The 24,921-nt window shown below is 44.4% G+C and overlaps 2 protein-coding genes across 6 annotated transcripts in view; both read right to left on the bottom strand.

The window, feature by feature from the left end:
• Positions 1–14,432: 14,432 nt before the first annotated feature.
• LOC129450932 (uncharacterized) lies at positions 14,433–15,993 on the bottom strand. Its single transcript, XM_055213979.2, has 5 exons — positions 15,837–15,993; positions 15,633–15,722; positions 15,403–15,549; positions 14,974–15,084; positions 14,433–14,830 (listed from the first exon to the last, which is right to left on the bottom strand). The coding sequence occupies exons 1-5, from the start codon at positions 15,883–15,885 to the stop codon at positions 14,568–14,570; spliced, it is 660 nt and encodes a 219-aa protein (XP_055069954.2). The 5' UTR covers positions 15,886–15,993; the 3' UTR covers positions 14,433–14,567.
• Positions 15,994–18,486: 2,493 nt separating this feature from the next.
• The window catches only part of kank4 (KN motif and ankyrin repeat domains 4), a 70,525-nt gene continuing 64,090 nt past the window's right edge, over positions 18,487–24,921 (bottom strand). For all 5 annotated transcript variants that reach the window (XM_055212877.2, XM_055212873.2, XM_055212875.2 and 2 more), the window contains 2 exons: positions 24,521–24,721; positions 18,487–19,635 (listed from right to left, as the gene is read on the bottom strand). In XM_055212877.2, the coding sequence (XP_055068852.2) occupies positions 19,528–19,635; positions 24,521–24,721 (309 nt within the window). In that variant the 3' untranslated portion in view covers positions 18,487–19,527. The remainder of the gene's footprint in view (positions 19,636–24,520; positions 24,722–24,921) is intronic.

Here is a 24,921-nt window from a genome sequence, read left to right as displayed (position 1 = left end):
GCCTGTACCAACCAGTAACTGGTTTAAAGGCTTAGCAACTTTTGAAAAGTCTTTAATGAATCACCTGTAGTACCCCACAAAGCCCAAAAAGGATCTTACTTGTCTCACTGTCTTCGGGGCACTCCAATCCCTCACCGCGGATACCTTCCCTGGGTCTACTGACAATCCCGCAGCGCTGACCACATGGCCCAAGAACTTGACTTCTCGTCACAACAGGTGGCACTTCTCGGGCTGCAATTTCAATCCATACTTCTCCATGGCCTGGAAGACTTCCTCAAGGTGCCGAAGATGAGACTCGAAATCTGGGGAATAGACAATCACATCATCTAGGTATACTAACACTGATGCCATCAACTGACCTCCTAAGCACCGCTGCATCAGGCGCTGGAAGGTGGCCGGAGCGTTGCAAAGGCCGAAAGGCATCCGGTCCCACTCAAATAGTCCAAAGGGGGTCGTGAATGCGGTCTTCTCCCGGTCTGCCTTGGCCACTTGCACTTGCCAATAGCCACTGGCCAAATCTAGAGTGGAATACCACGCGGACTGCGTGAGCCTGGCGAGAGAATCTTTGATCCGCGGTAAGGGAAAAGCGTCCTTCTTGGTCACTAGGTTGAGCTTACGGAAATCGACGCAGAATCTCCAAGCCCCTGTCTTCTTCTGCACGAGTACGATTGGAGCGGCCCAGGGGCTGCTACTCTCCCGGACGATGCCTCGGCCCAGCATGCCCTGCAATAGCGTGCGTACCTCGGTATATAAGGTAGGTGGTATCGGCCGGTACCTCTCTCGGCTTGGTCCTGCGTCTCCCGTAGGGATGTGATGTTCCACCACCTTGGTGCACCCATAGTCTTCATCGTGCGTCGCAAAACATGTTGCCATCTCCTGAGTAATGCCTGTAGCTTCTGTGTTTGCGCTTGTTCCAAGTCTTCCCCTTGTAGGGACTCACCCGTGAGATGACTGGGCATGTTCCTTCCAACGTCGTTGGGGGGTGGATCCATCTGAGTGAGGGCCACCTCGACCACAGTGGGGCATACCTGGCGGAAGCTCACGTCTCTCCCTTCTCGTACTTGGTGGGGTGCGACTGTCGTTAACCGGGCCAACCGTTGATGTCGGTGTAAATGTACCGCGTAGGGGTGCTCATTGCGTATCTTTACAGGGACCCGTCCTCGTCGGACCACTGTCAGGCCCCGAGCCACTTCCACCTGTTGGCAATCCACGTGGGGCTCGATCAACACCCATTCTTCGGGGCCAACTCCTTGCGGCGGGACTCTCGCCCATACGATGGCCTCACTCTTGGCTGGAACAGATATTGCAAAGCGACAGGCCACTCTTCCTACCTCTTCTCGGTCCCTTCGGACCTGGGTCATCTGCACCCGACGACAGTCGGCCACCACACGTTCCCACTTGGGCCGCTCGGCTGGCGGTAATAATTCTTCCCAACACTCTGAGAGGACGTTCAATCCCAGGAGGGCTCGGTGCGTACCCAAGCAATGGTCCTGTACAATAATTACTCCTTTCTGGGGGACTACCACACCGTGGATTTCTAGGTCTGCCAATCGATAGCCGATGTAAAGGATATCTAGGCCATTTGCGCCCTTCAAAGTGAGCCAGGGGGCCTCCACTCCACGTACTCCCTGTCTTCCAAATATCTCTTGTGAAAGGCTTTCTGCGAATAGGGTGACCTGCGAGCCCGTATCCAGGAGGCACTGAATCTTCTTACCACACACTTTGACTTCCGCCACCGGGCTGTGCCCGATCATCTGACTCCTAGAGCCATCTCCTTCCAAAGGGTCTTCTACAGGGGTCCCGGCCACACGACCCACTGTGGCCGGCCGACCTAAAAACCCCCTTCGGATGCTCTGTGGGACCCACACTGGCGACTGTAGTGGCCTGGCTCTCCACAACGGTTACAAATTGGTCTCCCTTGCTCGTCCCATTCAAACCGGGGCCGGTTGAGTCGGTTTGGGCGTCATGGCAGCTCTCGGCCCCCTTCAGAATACACTCGGTCTCGGGGAACAGGCCTCGTCTCCTCCCGCATCTGTCCCAGGCGCAACTCTCCCAGAAGTGTTTTGGACAGCTCTGACATCTGGTCCCGGACATCCTTCACGAGCTCCATTTTTAACGCCTGCTTCCAATCTGCTCCTTCAGGCATGGCCGTTGCTGCCGCACACACTGGGGGCTCTCGTACTTCGGCTTCGTCGCTCTCTAATGCCACTGCCTCCTTCTTCAAGTCCTTGAACGTGAGCCCTGGATCCCTCCGAAACTGCACCCTCAGGCTCTGCCTTACCGGGCCTTCTCTCATTCCCAAGAGAAACTGGTCACACAGCAGGGCTTCTCCATCCCCCAGCCCATGGTCTCGGCGTCCCTGCAGTCGGGTAAACTGCTCTTGTAATCTCAAGGCGAAGGCTCTAATGGTTGGCGGGGGCCCTGCTTACAATAAAAAAATTGGGAGCGGAGGACAGCCACGGGGGTGTGATCGCCATACTGCTCGGTGAGGAACTGGAATATTGTTTGGGCGGTGGCTCTAACGGCCTCAGGGGCGGCCTGCACTTCTCGCCGCGCTTCTCCCTCTAGTGAGTTCAGTACAAACTGTAGCCGCTGGGCCACACTTAGGCCTTGCAGGTCGGCCAAATACTCTAGTTGGGCTTTCCACTCAGACAGATGTACCTCAGACTCTGCTCCTCCATATTTCTGCACCCAGGGGTTACCCATAAATACGGGCGTGACAGAGGGTGGGGCCTCTGGCACTTCTTTGTCGGCCATTGGGCGACCCTGGTCACTCAACTCGAGGTGGAATCCTGCCGACTACGCCAAAATCTGTCACCAGTCGGGGCTGGCCGCTATTGTAACAAGCCACCCCCCTTCTTATTTTCCACCTCGAGGAGGTCCCAAAGCCAACCCAATGACCAGACAACACAAGTGCACGTAAGTATAAGAAATAGAACTTTATTTAATTTAATTAAAATGGATGGGGAAAGGGAAAAAGATTTAAAACTAAAGGTTCTTGTTCTGCCCTCCAGGTGGGCCGTGATCAGAAAGGGACAAGGGGCGAGACGAGGCTAGAGGTCCGGGGTCCAAGGCTCTGTGGGGGTGTGCGGCTCGGGCTCCTCCGCCTTGCTTTATGATCCCGTGGCGCCTTCCTTTTCTTCCTGGAGGCAAAAATAAAAGGACTGAGATAAGTGCTGGATAAAATACTGTCTCCCTGACGTACCCTTTTCCTGGACGACTGGGGCGCTCCTGTACGTGGTGCTGGGGCGGTGTCCCGTAGGTGTTCCTCCAACTAAGGTGTTCAAATTTCTCTCCTTGCAGGCTGCTGGCTAGAACACAGAAGATCGGTTAAATCACCACTGGTATCGATTCTCACCTCCCGGCTTAGGACGTCGTACAGTAAGCGCTGTTCAGGTAAGGTATTCAGTACTGTTAGGTAAGATATTCAGGTTCGCTCTCTCCCTTTACAGGCGGTCAGCTCTCAAGTAAGTGATTCAGATTTCTCTCTCTCTCCACAGGCTGCTGGCTGGGGCACAGAAGATTGGTTAATAACCACTGATAATGACTCTCTCACCTCTCCAGCTTGGGACGTCGTACAGTAAGTACTGCTTAGGTAAGGTATTCAGATTCGCTCTCTCCCTTTACAGGCGGTCAGCTCTCAGGCAAGTGATTCAGATTTCTCTCTCTCTCTCCACAGGCTGCTGGCTGGGGCACAGAAGATTGTGTAAAAACCACTGATAATGACTCTCACCTCTCCAGCTTGGGACGTCGTACAGTAAGTACTGCTTAGGTAAGGTATTCAGATTCGCTCTCTCCCTTTACAGGCGGTCAGCTCTCAGGTAAGTGATTCAGATTTCTCTCTTTCTCCACAGGCTGCTGGCTGGGGCACAGAAGATTGGTTAATAACCACTAGTAATGACTCTCTCACCTCTCCAGCTTGGGACGTCGTACAGTAAGTACTGCTTAGGTGAGATATTCAGGTTCGCTCTCTCCCTTTACAGGCGGTCAGCTCTCAAGTAAGTGATTCAGATTTCTCTCTCTCTCCACAGGCTGCTGGCTGGGGCACAGAAGATTGGTTAATAACCACTGATAATGACTCTCTCACCTCTCCAGCTTGGGACGTCGTACAGTAAGTACTGCTTAGGTAAGGTATTCAGATTCGCTCTCTCCCTTTACAGGCGGTCAGCTCTCAGGTAAGTGATTCAGATTTCTCTCTCTCTCCACAGGCTGCTGGCTGGGTCACAGAAGATTGGTTAATAACCCCTGGAATAGATTTTCACGGCAGCGCCACACACAATCAATCACACGAGTACGTATGGCTACCCTGTTTTACTCCGCTCTACTTCAATGGTAGCACTCGTGGTCAATCGACAGACAATTTATAACATTTAGTTCACTGTTTGGGAATGGTGGACCTATGGTAACCGTGATCTCATGTATCGACCGATACCTCGAGACTGGATGATGATGGAACGTCGTGGGCCAGCCTTTCCAACGGCTGCGAAATACTGCAGTGGGAGGAAGATTCTACACCGTCACACCGAGCCGAGCGCTGCCCTCTCCTCTCCGTTTCCTCGACTATAGAGCACTGGACAGGGGCGCCCCTTTGAAGAGGCTTCGGGACCGGTGAGATTTAAACTCCGCCTCCCTCCTCAAGCAATAGATGTTCTGTATATACACACAAGCAAACATAAACTTTTGGTTTTACTCACACAGTCTCCAGCAGTCGAATTCTTCACCACCACTCTACCAAACAACCCGGGACCCAAGGATGGCCACCGAAAAAACACCAAGGTTAATATTCACATTCAGGGACTCGCCCACAGCATATATCAGGTTTGAGATAACTGGCACCCGCAGCCTTTCGTTCTCCCACGACGAGGTTGGTAGAGGCGGGGGTTTCTGACAATACACACACAACACCACACTGCACCACTTCAAAGCGTATTTCCACAGCAAACACAGACTCACCCACAGCACTCAATGTGAACACTTAGGACGCCCCCGTCTTCCTCCACTTCACCGGAGCCTGTTAGGCGTTGTTAGTGCGGGCCAGTAACGTCCACGTCGCTGTAGCGGGCCCGAACTCTTCTTCCTCCGGTTCTCCCACCACTCTGCTCCGTGGTAGGGCCGTCACTCCCTTTACTGGAGTCTTACAACACAGAACGAGTTAGCACACAGTGTGACCAAAATAATATTGCATACTCACAGTCGCTGTACAATTCTTTCCGATGTTTTCCTCTTCCTAGCCACAGGTAAACAATTCCAGCAATACACGATGAGGTGTTTCTTCCTGATGACAGTATTACACAATAATTCCGTTAGCTTCTAAATTCTTCTGTATAAGGTGATCACTCACGCTAACTCTGCTTTTTCTTCTGCTTCGTTTCAGTCCCAGCAATTTCCTGTCGTCTCCCAGCGACTACGGTTTGTTTGTCCCCACACAGCCACGCCAGCTCAGCCTGAATAATAAAACAGCGAATGAATACGACCAGCAACAACCAGCAACAAACAGCAACAAAACCGAACCCCACTCTGTGTTTTTAGATGATCTTTTATACTGTCCTCTTTCTCGTATCCTCCAATCCCCAGCCGCTCATGTTTAACAAGACGCACCTGTGTTTAATCGGCTTGTTTTCGTCCCGCAGCGTTTACCGGTAGTTCACGTGTTTCTGCTCTTCCGTCCGGGCGGGAACACTTCCGGACGGAACCAAACTCTCCTATTTTTGGTTCCGCCCCCGGAAAGATCGTCACCGTGTGACAGTTACAGATGAATGAACTGTTGAATATTTATGCTGAAATCTGATATTTACCGAACTGAAATGATTTGCTTTTATCGGTTTTCAATTTAAAACAAATATATTATTTAAGTAAATTACAATTAAGCATTAAAAGTATAATTATTACATAATAAGGGGCCAGTCCAGTACCATTAAAAACCTATACTGGGCCCTGGTAAATAATGTGGGCTTCAATAGGTGGGGCCAATATGGGCCCCATGTGTGTTGCCCTGCTGGGCCTCACATAAGCCACACTCAGGTTCTATATTAAATTAATGTGGGCAACCCAGGTGGGGCCATAGTGGAACCCATGGACAAACCCATATAGGGCCCACATAGGAAGCCCATATGGGGCCCACATGGGCCCCACCTTGCAATGTTGGCTGGGTAGAACTAGTACAGTAGAACTAGTCTCATCAAGTCTAACACAGTATACATAGCCAAGCCTTATTAGTTATTTTTTATGACAGAAAATAAAGATAGCTGCTATAGGAAGCCATTGTAAAGGACATTGGGAATGGTCCTATATGTTTGTATTTTTTCATGTGCACCAATATATTCTAGATAAAAAACATAGATACAAAGCTTGTTTCTCCAAATAAGTCCAAACATTTATCTTCGTTGAAACCAGCTACAACCTATAGCGATTAAACTGCCACATCAGGAAAAGTAACAACACGCCAGTAGGGAAAGAACACAACTCAAATTTTACTTATTCATCCAAATTACTTATCTCTCATTACATGTACAACCTGAACAAATTACATTCATCCAAAAAACTCACATGTATCTGTTTGTCAATTTATAATATTTTAATTGACCTAAAATTAGCAATTATGGAATTTATTTTTTACCTTATTCTGCAAAACTATAATAAAATTAAGAGACTTAATATGAATAAAAGAAACAAATAACAGAGTTGTGAGACCAAAGACTGTTGGCTAGATACCCAAAACAAATCTCATCTTTGACCATCAGACACAGATATGAAAACCATGGTTTTTAGCTGTGAACCAGTTTAATCCGCTTACCCGTTTCATATCCCTATCGTGTTTATATATATAAATATATATGTATTTCTCTCAAGGGTTTTTCTCCTCCTAGGAGTTTTCCCACTAGGGGTTTTTTTCATCCCTGGGAGAGTCATCTAACATTGCCTTAACTTAGCACTTTACTGTATACATTATTACTACGCTCGCTTACGGTTTATTCTTAGCCGCTGTATTCTACTTCTTATATTATCTATCAATTATTCTGTGTTTTCCCCTACATCTATTCATGTAAAGCTGCTTTGAAACAATGAACAAAAAATGTGAAAAGGGCTATATAAATAAAATTGATTGTATTGGCTGAGATGAGGCTACTTAATTGGGTTGAAGAGTGCTGACCCCCACTGGTCGTACCTGGAACTCATACTTCTGATATTGTCTAATTAAAAATTTAAATAGGCGTTATCTTTACTAAATAGAACTATTGAGAAACTGCTATGATGTCTATTGAGTTGGCTTGCGCTACAATTCATTGTAGTACAACTTGGACAATTTACATTTCTACAAAGAAAAAAAATGCAACTGTTTTTAAATGCATAATATTTACATTGATCTAAAATAGATTATTTATGGACATCAAATGAATGCCAATGGGGTAAAGGCACAAACTCAAATTTCACTTATCCCAATTCCTTCACTATCACTACTTTGTTCAACCTTTAAATTATAAATTTACCCAAAAAACAAACAAATATTTGTTTCTAAATGTATAATAGTTTAATTGATTGTTCAGGACACCAACTCAAATATCACTTGTTCATCAACTTTACTTTATTATTATGGTAACACTTTACAATAAGGTTCATTAGTTAATATTAGTTAATGTATTAACTAACATGAACAAACTATGAGCAATACATTTGTTACAGTATTTATTAATCTTTGTTAACGTTAGTTAATATAAATAAAGCTTTACTTGCTTGTTCATGTTAGTTCACAGTGCATTAACTAACATTAACAAACTTTTAATAAAAGTATTAGTAATTGTTGAAATTAACATTAACAAAGATGAATAAATGCTGTATAAGTGCAATTCATTATTAGTTCATGTTAATTAATGTAGTTAACTAATGTTAACTAATGAACCTTATTGTAAAGTGTTACCATTATTATTATTATTATTATTATTATTATTATTATTATTATTATTATTATTATTATTATTATTATTATTATTATATGTACAACATGGAAAATGTAAATTTCTCCAAAGAAACAAAAACACATCTATTTTTTTATGTATAATATTTGGATAATTTACTCAAACTCAAATTTCACTTATTTATCCAAGTTCCCTTTCAGTCGGTCACTACGACGTCACGTCATGACCGACGAATTGGGAACTTGGCATGCAGGTATTTGCATAATGCCGGCGCCGCCCTGCCAGGTGCGTATATAAGGCGCAGGTGCATAATACCAAATCAGCTTTATTGCTTCGAAGCCGGCAGACATCTGCTCTCGAGAAGCTTTCTAAACTGATCTTCGTAGATCCTGTTCTGTGAAGGGAAGAAAATAAGATCTCAGCTTGCTGAAGTTGGTTGGGCAAAGACACCTCAGCGGAGGCTCGCAGTGTTTTTTCTCCACCCTTTCTCTCTCTCTCTGTCTCTTTAATTTAGGACTTGAGTTCGAGTGAGTGCGTTGCCTCTCCCTGTGTGTTTCACCAGCTTGCACAAAGAGTGATTTCCCTAAAAGAGCAGCACATTTGAGCTTTGTGTCTTTTTAAAGACAGCTACTCATTCGTGTCACGGTCAGGGTCGTCTTTTTAAAGATGGATTTCCGTCCGTGCTCCGTTTCTGGATGCGGTGTGTTCATCGCCCCCCAGGATGGCCACAAGCGTTGTCTTTCGTGTCTGGGGCTCCAGCACGCAGAGGCAGCGTTGCGTGATAGTTCATGCTCCGTCTGCGAGGGCATGACTATGGCGGATTTGCGGAGACGGGTGTCGTTCCTCCGGCAACGGCCCCCGCCTTCCAAGTCTGGTACTGCTAAGGGCGCAGTTATCGGACTCGCGAAGGATGATCTCCGTATAACGGTGCTGGGTCGGTCTGCTGGTTCGTCCAGCAGTTCCCAGCGCCCTGATCCGTTGCCAGCGGAGGTCCAGATGGAGACGAGCGGCCCGTGTTCTACGGTGTCCTCGCGCTCTATCGAGCCTCCACCTGACGCGATGTCCACCGTAACGTCGGAGGGGGGGTTGTCAGCCTCGGACGTCGATCCGGATCCGCTCCCGCCTACGGGCCAGGTTGCGGGTTCTGCGTTCGACCCCGAGATGGCAGCCATGCTCGCTCGGGCGGCGGAGGCAGTCGGCTTGGAGTGGACTAAACCTCCCCCACCCGAACCGTCCCGCCTCGATGATTGGTTTTTCGGGGGTGCCAGGGCTTCTCAGTCCTCGCCCCCGGTGCCTTTCTTCCCCGAGGTGCATGAGAGCTGACGCGGTTGTGGAAAACCCCGTTTTCCGCCCGGAACCGGCCGTTTCAGCCTTCACCCCTCACCTCTCTCGAGGGTGGAGATGCCAAGGGGTACACTGGTATCCCGTCAGTGGAGCGGCCGGTCGCGATGCAGTTGTGTCCGGCCGGTGTCGCTTCCTCCTGGCGGGACCAGCCTACTCTCCCCTCACAGGCCTGTAAGCAGTCTTTGGCGCTGTCCGGTGCTGCTTACAAGGCTTGTGGGGAGGCAGCCTCTGCCCTGCATGCCATGGCATTGCTGCAGGTTCACCAGGCTAAGGCTCTGAGGGACCTGCACGCGGGAGGTCACGACTCGGCGGAGTTCTCGGGGGATCTGGCGCTTCGTGCGACCAAGGTCACCGCACACGCCGTCGGGCGTGCGATGTCTACCCTGGTAGTCCAGGAACGCCATCTCTGGCTGTGTCTGGCGGACATGAAGGATGCCGATAAGACCCGGCTCCTGAATGCTCCGGTTTCCCAGACCGGCCTGTTCGGCGAGACGGTCGAGGAGTTTGCCCAGCAATTCTCCGCGGCCAAGAAGCAGACTGAGGCCATCGCTCAGATCATGCCACGTCGGAAGCGTCCTGCGCCTGCCCCATCCACGTCGGCGCCTCAGCCTGCTCCTCGCTGAGGGCGTCCTGCGGCGGCCGCCTCCGTTCCTCCCCGGGGCTCTTCTAAGAAGCGAGGAACCGGCCGTCAGCAGCCCGCCCCGCCCGCTCAGCCCGCTTCAAAGGGTGGAAAAAGATCGAAGCGGCCCTGAGACGGGCGACCTAGAGATGGAGGGGATCGCTCTTCGGGAGATGGTGAAGGCACCACTCCCCCCACCGGAGGAGGGCCGGTTGGGGAATCTTTTGTTTCATTTTTCTGTTCTGCCAACTTTTCAGTCGGCACCCACAAATTCACAGAAAGAGCGAATTCCACTTCCATCTCTAGGTCTTCAGATGAGCGCCGGAGACACGAGCGGGCTCATAACCCCCCCTCGTTCTCCGACTCATCAGAGGAGAACGAGAGCGACGCACGGGCTCATAACCCCACCGCGCTATCCAGCTTCTCAGGCGGTAGGAGACAGCTACGGGCTTATAACCCATCGTCTTCCTCCTCCTTCGCCAGAGGGTGCATCGAGTGGTGTGAGGTGTCTTCAGCAGAGCCTCCCTTACTCAACCACCCAGCAACGGACTCAGGTGAGTGTTATCACACACAACACTGCTGTCGGTGCGGCCGTTACGCACACACCGGCGATCACCTCCCTTGCGCCCGCCGCGGGTACACCGATCGTGCCTTTTGTCCCCCTCGCACGGTATCTGGGGGCGTGGGAACAGCTTCCCAGCCCGTCGCGCTGGCTTTTACGCACGATTCGTCTCGGCTATGCGATCCAATTTGCCCGGCGTCCCCCCAAATTCTCCGGCGTTCGCTTCACTGCAGTGAGAACTGCCGATGCGCACGTCCTCCGTGCGGAGATCGCTGTCTTATTAGCGAAAGACGCGATCGAGCCGGTCCCTCCAGCCGAGATGAGGTCGGGGTTTTACAGCCCTTACTTTATTGTACCCAAGAAAAGCAGCGGCTTGCGACCGATCCTGGACCTGCGTTCGCTGAACCGTGCACTTCACAGAATGCCGTTCAAAATGCTGACGCCCAAACACATATTTCCATGCATTCGTCCAAACGATTGGTTCGCATCTATCGACCTAAAGGACCTGTACTTCCACGTATCGATTCTCCCCCGGCACAGGCCGTTTCTCCGCTTTGCGTTCGAGGGGCGAGCATACCAGTACAAAGTCCTCCCATTCGGGCTCTCTCTGTCGCCCCGTGTATTCACCAAAGTAGTGGAGGGGGCTTTAAAACCCCTGAGAGAGAGGGGTGTGCGCATTCTCGCGTATCTGGACGATTGGCTAATAATAGCTCAAACATGTCAGATGCTGTGCGATCACAGAGATTTAACTTTAAAACACCTCGCTCGTTTGGGTCTTCGGGTCAACTGGGAAAAGAGCAAGCTTTGCCCCGTGCAGAGACTCTCTTTTCTCGGGATGGAACTGGACTCGATCAATTTGACAGCTCGTCTAACAGAAGCGCGTGTACAGTCGATTCTGACTTGCCTGAATACATTCAAGTGCAAGAGCGCGGTCCCGCTGAAACAATTTCAGAAGCTCCTGGGGCATATGGCAGCAGCCGCAGCTGTAACTCTGCTCGGACTGCTTCATATGCGACTGCTTCAGCATTGGCTTCACGATCGAGTTCCGAGGAGAGCGTGGCTGCGCGGCATTCACCGTGTTATCATTACACCTGCGTGTCGTCGCACTTTCACTCCGTGGTCAGACCGTGCGTTTCTCCGATCCGGTGTGCATCTGAGACAGGTCTCCAGGCATGCGATAGTATGCACAGATGCTTCAGACACAGGGTGGGGGGCCACGTACGATGGGCTTGCGGCTTCGGGGGTCTGGACGACACCCCAGCTGCATTGGCACATAAACCAACACCTGTCGCATCTCGCCCGTCACCTCCTCACTTGGAGTCAGAAGAATTTGAGGTCTCTTCGTGCCATTTACATTCCGGGCACGCTCAATGTAGAGGCGGATGCGCTCTCTCGGGCTGCGCGTCCCGGCGAATGGCGGCTCCACCCCATTGCGGTTCAGCAGATTTGGAGACGTTTCGTCAAAGCGCAGATAGATCTGTTTGCTTCCCCATAGACGACCCATTGTCGCGTGTTCTATTCACTAGCCGACTATTCACTAGGCATTGATGCATTGGCTCACAGCTGGCCGCTAAACATGAGAAAATACGCTTTCCCTCTGGTGAGCCTCATTGCGCAAACCTTATGCAAAATCCGGGAGGACGAGGAGAGCGTGCTGTTGGTGGCACCGTATTGGACAACCAGGAGTTGGTTTCCAGAACTCTCTCTCCTCGCGACAGCCCCTCCGTGGAAGATTCCCCTGAGGAAGGACCTTCTTTCTCAACAAGAGGGCACATTATGGAATTCTTAAAAGGAGCCTCGCCAAGCCTCTAAAGGAAGTGACTTGTAAGGACTAGTCCTGCCAAGGAAGTATCCTTGACATTGAGAAACGGCTTGAATCCTTCGCGTCCTCCCTCTATTCCTCCTTGGGACCTGTCCTTGGTGCTGAAATAACTCCAGGAAGCCCCATTTGAGCCTCTGCATAGTGTGAGTGTTAAATTTCTTACTATGAAAACATTAACTCTCCTTGCTTTGGCTTCTGTTAAGAGGATAGGGGATATTCATGCATTTTTGGTCGATGATTCGTGCCTTCAGTTCGGGCCGGCTGCATCCAGCGTAACACTGAGACCCCGGCCCGGCTTTGTGCCCAAAGTTCCCACCACTCCTTTCAGAGATCAAGTGGTGAACCTCCAAGCGCTGCCTTTGAAGGAGGCAGACCCAGCCATGGCTTTGTTATGCCCTGTTCGTGCACTACGTGTGTATATAGACAGGACGCAAAGTTTTAGGACCTCAGATCAGCTCTTTGTGTGTTACGGTGGTCAGCAGAAAGGAAAAGCTGTCACCAAGCAGAGGATGTCCCATTGGATTGTGGATACTATAGCCCTTGCATATCAAAAGCAGAATGTGCCTTGTCCATTTAATTTATGCAGTGTGGCATCATCTTGGGCACTGGCTCGTGGTTCCTCGCTAACAGATATTTGTAGAGCTGCAGGCTGGGCGACACCTAATACGTTCACAAGATTCTATAGTGTTCGTGTCGAACCGGTTTCCACTCGGGTTCTTTCTTTTAATTAGTTAAGAATGCCGAGGGTTGGCTCGTGTGTCGGCTTGGAGCCTCTATTTTGGTGCTGTACATTTGCACCAATATGGAAAGCCATCGGGGCAAAAACGTCAAAAAAACTGTTTTTGCCTCTCCTCCACCGCCCTGATAGCTGGTGTTGCGGAGCATACGCTGTCAACCTATCACTGATGTATTCTCTGTAAACCTGTGTAGGCTAGGCGTCCACATTTGTCCCCTACGTGGGGTTCATTTGTGTGTATAGTCCGTGGGGTTCTAATCCTCCACGTTTTTCCTTAGCAGAGCCTGCTCTGCATCTCTCGACATACCTTGTATTGTTCAGAGACTTTTTTTGAGCAACCTGTCGGTTGTTTCATATATTTTTATGTCATCCATTTAACCTTCTTAGGGGATGGCTTCCGCAGTGTTCTAGCTCCGCTCAGTTTAGACGCTTCCCCAGTTCGCTGCTTCACTATCGTGGGTTAAGGAACAGGTGGTGACCGGCCTTCTGCATTTTGCCTTAGGTTCCGCCCCTTTATGTGGAGGGCGGAGGGCTTTTGCAGGCACTGAAAGGGTTCAGCTGCAGTGGCGTTTTGGTAGGGATTCCCAATTCGTCGGTCACGACGTGACGTCGTAGTGACCGACTGAAAGGGAACGTCTCGGTTACGTATGTAACCCTCGTTCCCTGAAGGAAGGGAACGGAGACGTCACGTCCCGTCGCCACAGTTTGCTGTTCCATTGCTGTTTTAAGGCCGGGCACTGTTGCTCGGCTTCTCAGCAATAATATAGCTGATTTGGTATTATGCACCTGGCGGGGCGGCGCTGGCATTATGCAAATACCTGCATGCCAAGTTCATTGGCGTTTTTGATAGTTCTCGAAGTAGATAGGTCACCCGCGAAGCGGTTCCCAATTCGTCGGTCAAGACATGACGTCTCCGTTCCCTTCCTTCAGGGAACGAGGGTTACATACGTAACCGAGACGTTCCTTCACTATCATTACATTGTACAACCTGAAAATTTTACATTTATCAAAAAACCCCTGAATGTTTCTGAATGTATAATAGTTAAATTGACCTAAAATGAAAACTTTTTTGAGTGAGCTACAGGGACCACATGGTTCTGTGTTTTGTTGTTTGAAACATCCTCTAAGATTCTGCGCATGCACATGTTGTGCTCAATCCTCTTCAATAATATTTTCTGGGTCTAATTTGGGCTTTATTAAGGCAATATTGACGCCATTGTTTACAATAAACCTAAGCACATGCACCTAAATGTAATGCTAAGGGGTGTGACTTTTCGTACAATGTGCGGTAGGTAGTTAGCGAATCTCAACACACTCGGCCAGTTAACCGATCTGAGCATATTGCGTATTTTTTGAGAGAGAGCTTCATGGAACCGAAAACTAGACTACCTGTTGTTAGGAGAATGGAAACAGCGGTGTAGAATAAAGGCAAGATGTGAAAAATAATGTGTTTTTATTTTTTAAATGAATATGTTACAGTGCACCTCTTGAACACAATTAAACCTTCATAAACAGCTGGTTTACCAAATGTTTAGAAAAGATTTTGCAATACGATTTGACTTTACTTGACACTAATAGAAAATAAAACTTATAAGACATATCAGTAGAAGACTGAAATTGTGGATTGAGCATTTTGTGCCTAGGTTTCCAGGGTTGGTGTGAAATGGGTAGACCAGGTTTCCAAGGTTGCCCAGGTTTCCAAGGTTGCCCAGGTTTCCAAAGTTGGTGCTTAATGGGTAGCCCAGGTTTCCAGAGTTCGAGTTGAATGAGTCTTTACAAAAAAATTTTGAGCCACAACCTTTCCATTGGTAAGTGCTGCCGGATGATGATGAATCTGTCAGAACACACATACACAAAACCTTGTAAATTAAAAATTATTCGCTCCATCCTTTAAAGAGTACATGTAGAAGAGTTATATTTATAATTTTAATATTTTGTTCCTTTTCATAAATTTTTTTATGAAAATGTTATACATACCATCTATGCAGCATTCCTGGATTCCCACACAGGGCAGGGGTGTGTCACACTTATCATCGTTTATGCTGTTGCATGACATGCATGTCCGTCCTGTCGGGGCAGTGTTGTGTTCTAGAAAGAAAGATGTGCATATTGAGGTATATGTGCATTTTTCACAAACATATTTAAATGATTAAGTGTTATGACAATGTTTTGATATACTGTATGTGATTAAAATATTGTCATACACTCTCAGAAATAAAGGTACAAAAGTTGTCACTTGGACAGTACTCTTTCAAAAAGGTACACCTTTTTACCCCAAAAGTGCATATTAGTACTTCAAAGATACATATTGGCAGTTCAAAGATACACATTTGTACCTTTTTTAAAGGGTACTGCCCCAGTGACAACTTTGTACCTTTATTTTTGACAGTGTAGGATTACTCTTACCAGGCAGATCAAGTCTGTTACAGCCATCTGTGTTGCAGCACGTAGCAGTTGCATTAAGATACCCAAGATTGTATGAAAAAGGTTTTCCTAAAAAAGAGCACGCTTCAATGCAAGACTGCACAGAAATGGACTCATTGCTGATAATGCCTGAAAAACAACAAAATTAGGGTTTGTATTGATGAAGGATGATTTGAAAGCTAATCATATTTGTCGAACTATTTACAACTAACCATAATAGCTCTTGTAAACATAACAATATGGCTGGTTAGAAGGACAGGTTTTTAATGACTCCCGACTGTCCCAACACTTCAGCATTTGAACTGTACATCACAACAATTCACAAAAAAAAAAAAAAAACTTTGTTATTAAATATCATTTTATGTAAACAAAATTGTCATTAAATATGGCTTTTTACTCTTTTTAGTGTACTTTACCTGAGTGGATAAGTGAGGAGGTGAAGCAGAGTCCCAACAGCAGCCACATGATGAGCAAGTGTCAATAGGTAATAAAAAAGTGATGTGTAGCTCTATGATAATCAGATTTATGTATGCTAGAACAAAAAAAAAATAAGAGGAGTGGCACAAATCCAACCAGTGAGTCATTAAACGAACATCAGACTGATCACAATTATGTTAGGGTAGGGATAAAAACTACTTCCTGGTGTTCAAGAAGCATGTAAACCAGGGCTTTGAACCAAAACATTTTCCCAATTGGTTCGTTCCGAACAGAAACAGCATTTTAAAGTTTCCGGTTTTTGGTTCAACCCTAAAATTGACGTTCCTAAACCAGTTAGAACAAAAAATTAAGTTCCCGAACCGGTTAATAACGTTCCATGTCTGCTGTGGGACATACAAATAAGTAGGCTGATCATTAGGACATTAAACTTAAATTATTAGTTTACATAATTTTCCTTAAGTCTTTATCTTGTCATCAAACATTATAAAAAGGCTACATTATGTAAGCGGCATAACTGTAATTCTGACATGCCAAAATTTTTTAAGTGCACTTAAACACGCGCACACACACAAACGGAGGACGAAGTCCAAATAGCGCTTCGGGAAGAAGAAGATGCAGCATAAACAGTCGCTCCACACAAAGTGAAAATTACGTGGTTTTCAGTGCTTTATTCGGCAAATGTATTTTAATGGACTACAGTATGAGACACAGTAGCGCAACTCTCTCTCTCAAGTTAATAAATAAAGAGTTGTGGGGCCTCATTTATAAACTGCTGTGTAAAAACCACCCTACATTTGATCTTACAATCATTTATCAAAAATGCGTATGTGTGATTCATAAACCGAACGTTTGCGCAAAAAAACGCGCGTACCCCTTTCAAATCTATAAATCGCAAATGAACTTGAGCTTGTGCGCAGCCGAGCAGTTTCAGATCTCCGCCTTTAAACGTTGTCTAATTAATGTCTATAGACATATAAAAGAGCGCTTGTCAATGTTTAAATCTTTTACGAGCAGGAATGGCTTTTATTTCCAAAAACCTGCAGCAATCGGATAAGCAACAGTGCGTAGCCTGCTCAGACCCTGACGTGGCGCTAAGCACTTTTCCACATTTAAAGACAGTTTTTATAAATATAAATTGTTTAAAATCACTTAAGTGTTAACATTTGCAAGCCTTTGTAACAAGTGCAATGGATCAACTTTCACCCTATTTAAATTTGCGCATTAATCCGCGAATCACAAGCAAGCCAAACAGTGGGTCGTGATCTGTATACGGATCACGGATCAGCTGCGATCCGTTACACCACTAATCAGTATTAAAAAACAAACATCTTGAGATAATTGGTAGCCTACAATATTTACCTCTTATGATTGAGCATTATAGGTCCTGTCCCAAATGGCACACTCCGGACTTGTGGTCCTCCTCAGAGTCCACACTTTGGTGATATCACGTAGTCCAGACTTTAGGGACCCTTAATGCGAGTCCACGTGGGTACAACGGAGTCGTATTTTGGGACAGACTCGAGCGTCACACCGGAAATAGGTAGAGAAGTTGCCCGTCAGTGTGAGCTCCTCCCTTCCGTCGTCTGATTGGTCTGATTGAACTTTCGCAAGGACTTCTGGGTTGGTAAAGTGCGCGAAGCCTGCTGCAGTGCGGGCTTCGCTGAAGACCACATCAAGGGGGCAAAAGAGGCGCTGATGTGCACACTTCAAAGCGTAAAAATGACAGATGGGACACCCTACGGACTCGTGGACTAAGCGAGCACGCGCAATTTAAGGCCATGAGACCGAAAGTCCACATGAAGTGCACCATTTGGGACAGGGCCATAGACTTGGGCTTGAGTAGGCTACTTTCCAGTGGCAAGCTTCTCATTTCTCCGATGAGTCAACGACGACCGGAAGTGAACTTCATCGAGTATTGCACAGAAATCTGGGGTGCGTTCCACTCCAGTTTTAGACACACACTCGCGAACTTCCCTAAGCACTTCCCCTCGGGGGAATCCCTGTCGCCATTTTGAAGTGCGTTCCATTTCGTCAAGTGGACGAGGGAAGTTTGCATGGACAGACCCTCGCTCCCTCGATTTTGACAAAGGGAGCGAGTCTGCTTCATATGTACACTTCATGCAGCTTCATATCCCACAATGCAACACGATTGTGACGTCACTTCAGCTAACTCGCGCTTTGCACATGGAGGGGGCGGTCTCCACTTTCCATGTGATCAAGGGCTTAGGGCGATCCATTTGAACCCACTTCAAGTGTTCTAGCAGTAGGCTAGTGGGCACTCGTACAACGTAAGCAATGACGTACATCCGAGTGAACGAGACTGAGGGAAGTTAGCGAGGGAAGTTCATAAAAAAACGAACTGGAACGCAGGGCTTGTCGAAGAACGGAAAAAATAAGGGTATTAACCAGTTACCATTATTTTAAATAAACGATTCTGTTCCGGAACTTTTTTTTAAGTTTCTGGTTTCGTTTCTGTTCCTTGCAAAACATCAAAAGTTTCTGGTTTTCGTTCCGTGAACCAGTTCAAAGCCTTTATTTAAACATACATAAAAGTTATGAAAAGGACTTGCATTGCATCTTGCCCTTGTCAAATGATTAAATGAATTCAAAGCACACAAAAGAAACAAATACGAAATGCATGTTTTTATTGAGACAATATTTCATCCATGCATATACTTGTATATACTTAAAAATATAGAATTGGAAATAGTCATTACATTTCAGGGTATTAGTTCACAGCACCTCCCACAGTATATATACTATATATATTTATACTTTGTCCAGATGAGTTATTGATTTGTCTTTAAACATATCTCTTTATTACAACTGCTTTAAATGAACATCCTTAATTTAAAGCAGGCACACATAGGGCTATAGTCTTGTATACTCCCACCTGTAAATTGTTGTTTAATGCACAGTTTTAATGGAGTAAAAGTTAATACTGCAGCTGGTTAAAGCATACAGGAAATTTTCACATAATAAATGTAAATGGACAAGTTCCTGCTTGCTAGTATTTTTGTCACCTAGGTTACAAAATACTGTATTCCACACCCATTTTTTCTTATCTTAACGGGAAGAGAACAGGTGGGACAAAAAGATGTGTCATAAATAAATTAGATGGCGAGGAAATGGTTACATGTACACAAAAACTCATTTGTAGGAAGACAGGTTATACTAAGACAAGCCTTAGATACACTCCCGGGGAAATATTACAGAAAAGTGCCATAAAAAATAAATATGTGTGTATCTGATATATATATATATTTATATATATATATTTAAATAACATTCATAGATTATGCTTGATCACCTAACAAAAATATAATCACATTACCTGCCAGGAGAAGGCCAAAATATGTAACAATGTACCATGCCTGATCCAAGCAATGTTAACATTTTGAAAAAAGCTACAGTAGCTGTGCTTTAGGACAGTTTTGGGGAAGCTCACACTCAATGGCTCTCCCGTAATTCCGGCATCTTTGATTGACGTACAGAAGTACATTTCTCATTGGCTGTTTCTCCATCACCTATTTAGGTTGAGAATCTGCAAATGATTGGTAAGTGCTGTGTCTCTACTGTTGACTGTTGGCCTTGCCAGCAAGTCTGTTTGAGGCAGTAGATAGTTGAACCTGGCAGAGCCAGACGAAATTGAAGACAAGGCGTTTGCATTCAGCGTGGGGCTGCAGGATCTGTGGCTGGATCGGTGTGGGCTTTCAGAAGGTCCACTATCTCAGAGTTGGAAGTCTTCGTAGCTATTGAAAGAGCTGTGTTGCCATCCTATAAGAGTGATAGAGAAAAAAATAATTTTGAAAGTTAATTTATTATTAAACATCTCACTTTGATGAAATAATCAAAAGGTGTTATGACACCATTAGCAACTGCAACACTGTAAGTGACTAATACAGAAAGAGTCAGGTCCATGATCTGTGTAGATCAGACTGACCTCACGGAAAGTCATGTTATAGTCATGCAAAATTTGATCAACTTATTTGTGTCCATGGCACGAAATTCACCTTTTTTCCATTCATTGGGCACAAATGAAGAGTTTCGTTGCAAAACGAGATAAATCCATTTTTTAACATTTTTGTCAAAACATGTTTATTATTATGTTATTATGTTATTATTTTGTTTTATGGTGCTACTTAGCTGTATTTTTTAAGTTATGAAGGTTTAAATCAAAACAAACCAACTGCAGTTGCATTGAAAATAATTGGAATGCACAACCAAAAAACGAGATTTCTGAACAATTAAAAAAACGGTGGTTATCTCGTTTTGCAACGAAACTCTTCAAATGTCTTTTTTGGGACACTCACACAAATTTTTATAAATAGTTTTTTTGTGTGCGTTGCACGACTTTCTTTTTCGTGTAATTTTACTGTATTGCTTTCTCATAGTTTTTTTCCTATTTTCTTACCATTGTCGCTTGGGGTTGGGGTTAGAATCACTTTCTTTTACATTTTTACAACTCTAAGCCAACTCCAGACGAGAACAGTTTTAAAAGCGGAAGACAATCATGTAAAAACCAATGCATAAAAGTACATCCTAACCCAAACCAATGACTGATGAACAAAGCAGAAGTAGAACAGCAACCAAAGCGCTCAAGTGAAGAAAGCTGGCAGTCGGTTGAAATAAAGCTGCCAGTCGGCGTCCGTCGGGTGTTTTTAGCTGCGTAAAAAGCTTTGGTGTGCACGCACCCTAACTCTCTGTTTGTCTATTAAAAGGTATTGTTTTAGAATAGTGAAAACTTGTATCTAGTACCTTTTGTACTATTGCCTCCCTATGACACATCGCTTTTTTTGTTTTCTAATCTTTGGATAAAAGCGTCTGCTAAATGCCTAAATGTAAATGTAGTTCTGAATCTGGATTAATTTAAACCATGCCTGGGAAACTGTTTTATACAAATAAAGGTAGTTGTCATTAGGATGGTACCTTTAAATTTGCTAATATGGACCATTTAGGTACAGATATTTATCTTAGAGATACCAACATGCACCTTCTAGGTGTACTTTTTAATAAAGGTACCGCAACTTTTGTACCATTGTGGACCTTTTTTTCTGAGAGTGTACATGTGCACACAGGCTATTTAGATGGCTGAGGTCCCTTATGATTTTCCTGGCTTTGGTCCGGCATTGTTTGTTGACAGACAGCAGGTCATGGAGGTCACTTTTGGTAAATACTCTCAGCTGAATGCATCTTTCCTTGTGGAGCAAGTCTATCCTGCTTTGTTCTGTTCTCAAACCAGGGTGTGACGCATCATGTCAGGATGCTCCTTGATTGAGCACCTTAACAGATGGTGCACGCTACTCTTCACCAGTTAAGTCATAAGATAACATGAACTAACAACTAGGAATATATTTGTACAATATTTATTAATCTTATAAATGTATGTTGATACAAATACAGCTGATCAATGTTTGTTCATGTTAGTTCATTGTAGGAATGCTGATATTGCGAGCATGCGCGTTGAAATTCTGAGGTGACTGCATGGTAGTGTTGTAGTCAAGACCACCTTAACCGAGACCAAGACCAAGACCAAGACCGAGACAGGCCGAGACCGAGACAAGACCAAGACCATTGCAAGTCACTGCATTAAAACACTATGATAAAATGTGGAATATGCATATAATTAGGCACTTCTTGTCTCTGTGTGTGTGTGTGTGTGTGTGTGTGTGTGTGTGTGTGTGTGTGTGTGTGTGTGTGTGTGTGTGTGTGTGTGTGTGTGAGTGTGTGTACCTGGTAATTATCACGTTGTGGGGACCAATTGTCCCCACAAAGATATGAATACCAGTGTTTTTGTGACCTTGTGGGGACATTTTTAAGTGATTTTGTGAATAAAACAAGCAAAAAAAATCTTAAACCTTTTGCTTAAACACTAAATTCAATAAAAATTCAATTTGCTTACCCCATTGTCAGATTTTTTTGCTTGTTTTATGCACAAAATCACTTAAATTTGATATTTTTGCTCTAAAAACTAGACTTATTTTCTTGGGTCGTTTTGTTCATCATGAAAAAGCATCTTAAATTTAAGAATTTTTTTATATTTTTACTGAAAACAAGACAAAAATACTTTTTGTGATACTTTTGAAAATCATTTTTTGCAGTGTGCCATCAGTTGTGGTCTTGACCGGTCTTGAAATAAAATTCCGAGTCCTCTTTGTCTGAGACCGAGACGAGACCGAGTAAAAATGCAGTCAATTCCAAGATGAGACCAAGACCTTTAAAAAGTGGTCTTGAGACCGGTCTTGAGACCGAAACAGGTCTCGAGAACTACAACACTACCACATGGCCCTGTTACAATGTGTGTGTCATGCAATATCCACTTCTCGCCACATGGTTGTAGTATGTTTTTACTAAAAACGGCAATAAATAATGTTTGAAAATTTGTGCTGCTTTTAACCAGTCGGTGTGCTTCCACAAAACTCTGGACACTAATGAAAGGTAGGTGGACCAAAATATATATCTTTTATCTTGGTACTGATAAAATTTCTTCGAAATCTAGTAAGAAGAAGGTATTTAAATGAACCGAGGAAATGTGGTATTCACGTTTTATTTGTGGTGGTAGATTAGCGAACCTCCTGTCAGAACATTAGAAATGGAGGCATCATTTTAAAAACCATGGATCTGAGTCTGAATATGATAAACATATATCCAAGTAAATGGCCCATTCCAACTAAAACTGTAAATGTTCATTATTTAATTTGAAAGAACTAAAAAATCTACTGTCTGTTAAAATTTCATGCAAATATCTGATAAAATGAGAAAGTTACATGTAAAAACATGCGAATAAGCAACATTTTCGGTTACACACCTTCCATAGACATCCATATATAACTTTTTCTCTGATTTCTAATTTTAAAAATATCATAACTTTCTTAATCCTCAACGGATTTTTACAATCTAGGTTTCTTTGTAAATGGGAATGTTTGCTCTGTCTAGTCATTTGATACATTTTGAGCTTTGAGGTTTTATCCTCTAAGTTATAATATATCAAAATAAATAAATAAATAAATATGATGGAGGTAGTGCTCATTGTTATGTTATGTTGACTAATGTAGTTAACGTTAACTGTTTCCAAAACACTAGACACTGAGGGGTGGTTTCACGGACAGGGCTTATAGTCCCAGACTTAAATGCAAGTTTGAGCTGCCTTAATTTAAAAACACCTGACATTGACATATCTTAGCATATATCAGAGCCACTGTTTTGTCACAAGATTCACACCTGTATATTGGTTTTTTGTAAGATTTGTTTGTAAAAACTACTTAAATGTCCTAGTATAACTAAGGCCTGGATTATCTAAACTCTGTACGGGAAACCTCCCTTGAAAGTTCAATAAACACTTGACCGGGTTATTTGTCCACTGAGTGGCAGTGTTGCATTATTCTAAAATGAAGCCCATGGCTCTCCAATCTTGTTGGCAAATTGTTCTTTAACAATTTTACATATGAGGCTAAAATTAACCCAAGGTCTCACATGCACTAATAAATTTGATTGACACTTGGTATTGTTAACTTACAGTGCATCCAAGGCATACTATACATTAGATCAGCATTCCTGAGTTTTCGACCCATAACCTTGACACTCTGAAGAGTCACACACTTGTCAGTAGTTAAACATGTTCACATGTTCAGTGAAGAACTAACCAAGTCTTTTTTTCAGTCTTAACATGTTTGACAACCAAAAAGATCTGTGCAAAGAATTAATATTTTAAAGCCAAACTAACTTGATTTTGTAAAATATTATGATTCATACGTTTGTTCATGCCAACTTTGTTTTACAGTAATCAAACATGATTTGGTGTAATCGTTTGTTCTTTAATACTGTGACATGAATCCATTTCATCTACACTGTAAAAAGTAAAAGTTGGATCAACATATTACTTCAATTGGTAATACCTAAAAAATAAGTTGTTTCAAATTATATGTTTAAGTGAAAAACACTTTAAGTGGAAAAAAATCTTAAAACTTAAAAAAACTTAGAGGACATATCATCTTTTTCCATGTTTAAGTGTTATAATTGGGTAACCAGTGCTTCTAACAACCTAGAAAATGTGAAAAAGATCAACCCAGTAACTTAGTTTTGATAAACCATTCTCTGCAAGCATGTGAAGAAATAGGTCATTGCAATCTGGTTCCCCCTGCGATGTCAGAAGGGGATAATACGCCCCTTAATCTGCACTATCCAACCACAGCACTGCCATTTAGTGCAGAGATCAGCTTATTTGCATGTTAAAGGACACACCCAAAAATGGCACATCTTTGCTCACACCTACAAAGTGGCAATTTTAACATGCTATAATAACTTATATATGTGATATTTTGAGCTAAAACTTCACATAAGGACTCTGGGGACACCAAAGATTTATTTTACATTTTTAAAAAGTCTTGTGAAATGTCCCCTTTAGGTGTTACCAATTGAAGTTTATCCAACTTTTCACTTTACAGTGTATTTTCATCTAAAGATCGTGCCTTTTCACACCATTTTCTAATAAATAAAGATAAGTTTGAGTTTATTGAAAATATTCAATATGTACAATACAAAGGTTTTATAGCAAGAGGCCCCACTTTCAAATGTGACTAATGCAGGTTAAAAAAATATTGTTAGCCTTGGATCCTAATCTGGAGGAAGGTTTATAAATTTCTGCTCTGTCGCTCTCTCTCACCTTATCTGTGAGTGACGTGTTACACTCTGGTCTCTCCAGCAGTATTTTGGCTATCTCAGTATGGCCATGCTCACTGGCACACATCAGGGCAGTGGAACCATCCCGATCCTGTAGGTTCACATCAGCCTCACAGTCCAAAAGAAGCTGCACCATCATCGTCCGCCCATGACTGACTGCAAGCATCAGTGCTGTTTGCCCTGACTGGAGGGAAGTGATAAAAGGTTTTGAATGAAACAATATTTGTCATAACACCTTAAATAATCAAATCAAATGATATGCTGCAATGCATTTTGGAATAGACGCAGGCCTGTTAGAAATGATTTACTGTGCTACACATTCATTTTACACTCTAAAAATGGCTTGGTTATATTTGACCCATAATGGGTAAATATTGGACAGAA

This window comes from Misgurnus anguillicaudatus, chromosome 8 (genome assembly GCF_027580225.2).
Source record: "Misgurnus anguillicaudatus chromosome 8, ASM2758022v2, whole genome shotgun sequence".
NCBI lineage: Eukaryota > Metazoa > Chordata > Actinopteri > Cypriniformes > Cobitidae > Misgurnus > Misgurnus anguillicaudatus.
This window is presented reverse-complemented; position numbering and strand designations above follow the sequence as displayed.

Excerpts from the sequence above, each read along its gene's own strand:
- LOC129450932 (XM_055213979.2), bottom strand. The coding sequence starts at position 15,885 with ATGTGGCTGCTGTTGGGACTCTGCTTCACCTCCTCACTTATCCACTCA. Across the intron at positions 15,723-15,836 it reads CTCCTCACTTATCCACTCAG|TTCAAATGCTGAAGTGTTGG; the intron begins GTAAAGTACACT and ends TGTGATGTACAG. Across the intron at positions 15,085-15,402 it reads TAACAGACTTGATCTGCCTG|AACACAACACTGCCCCGACA; the intron begins GTAAGAGTAATC and ends CTTTCTTTCTAG.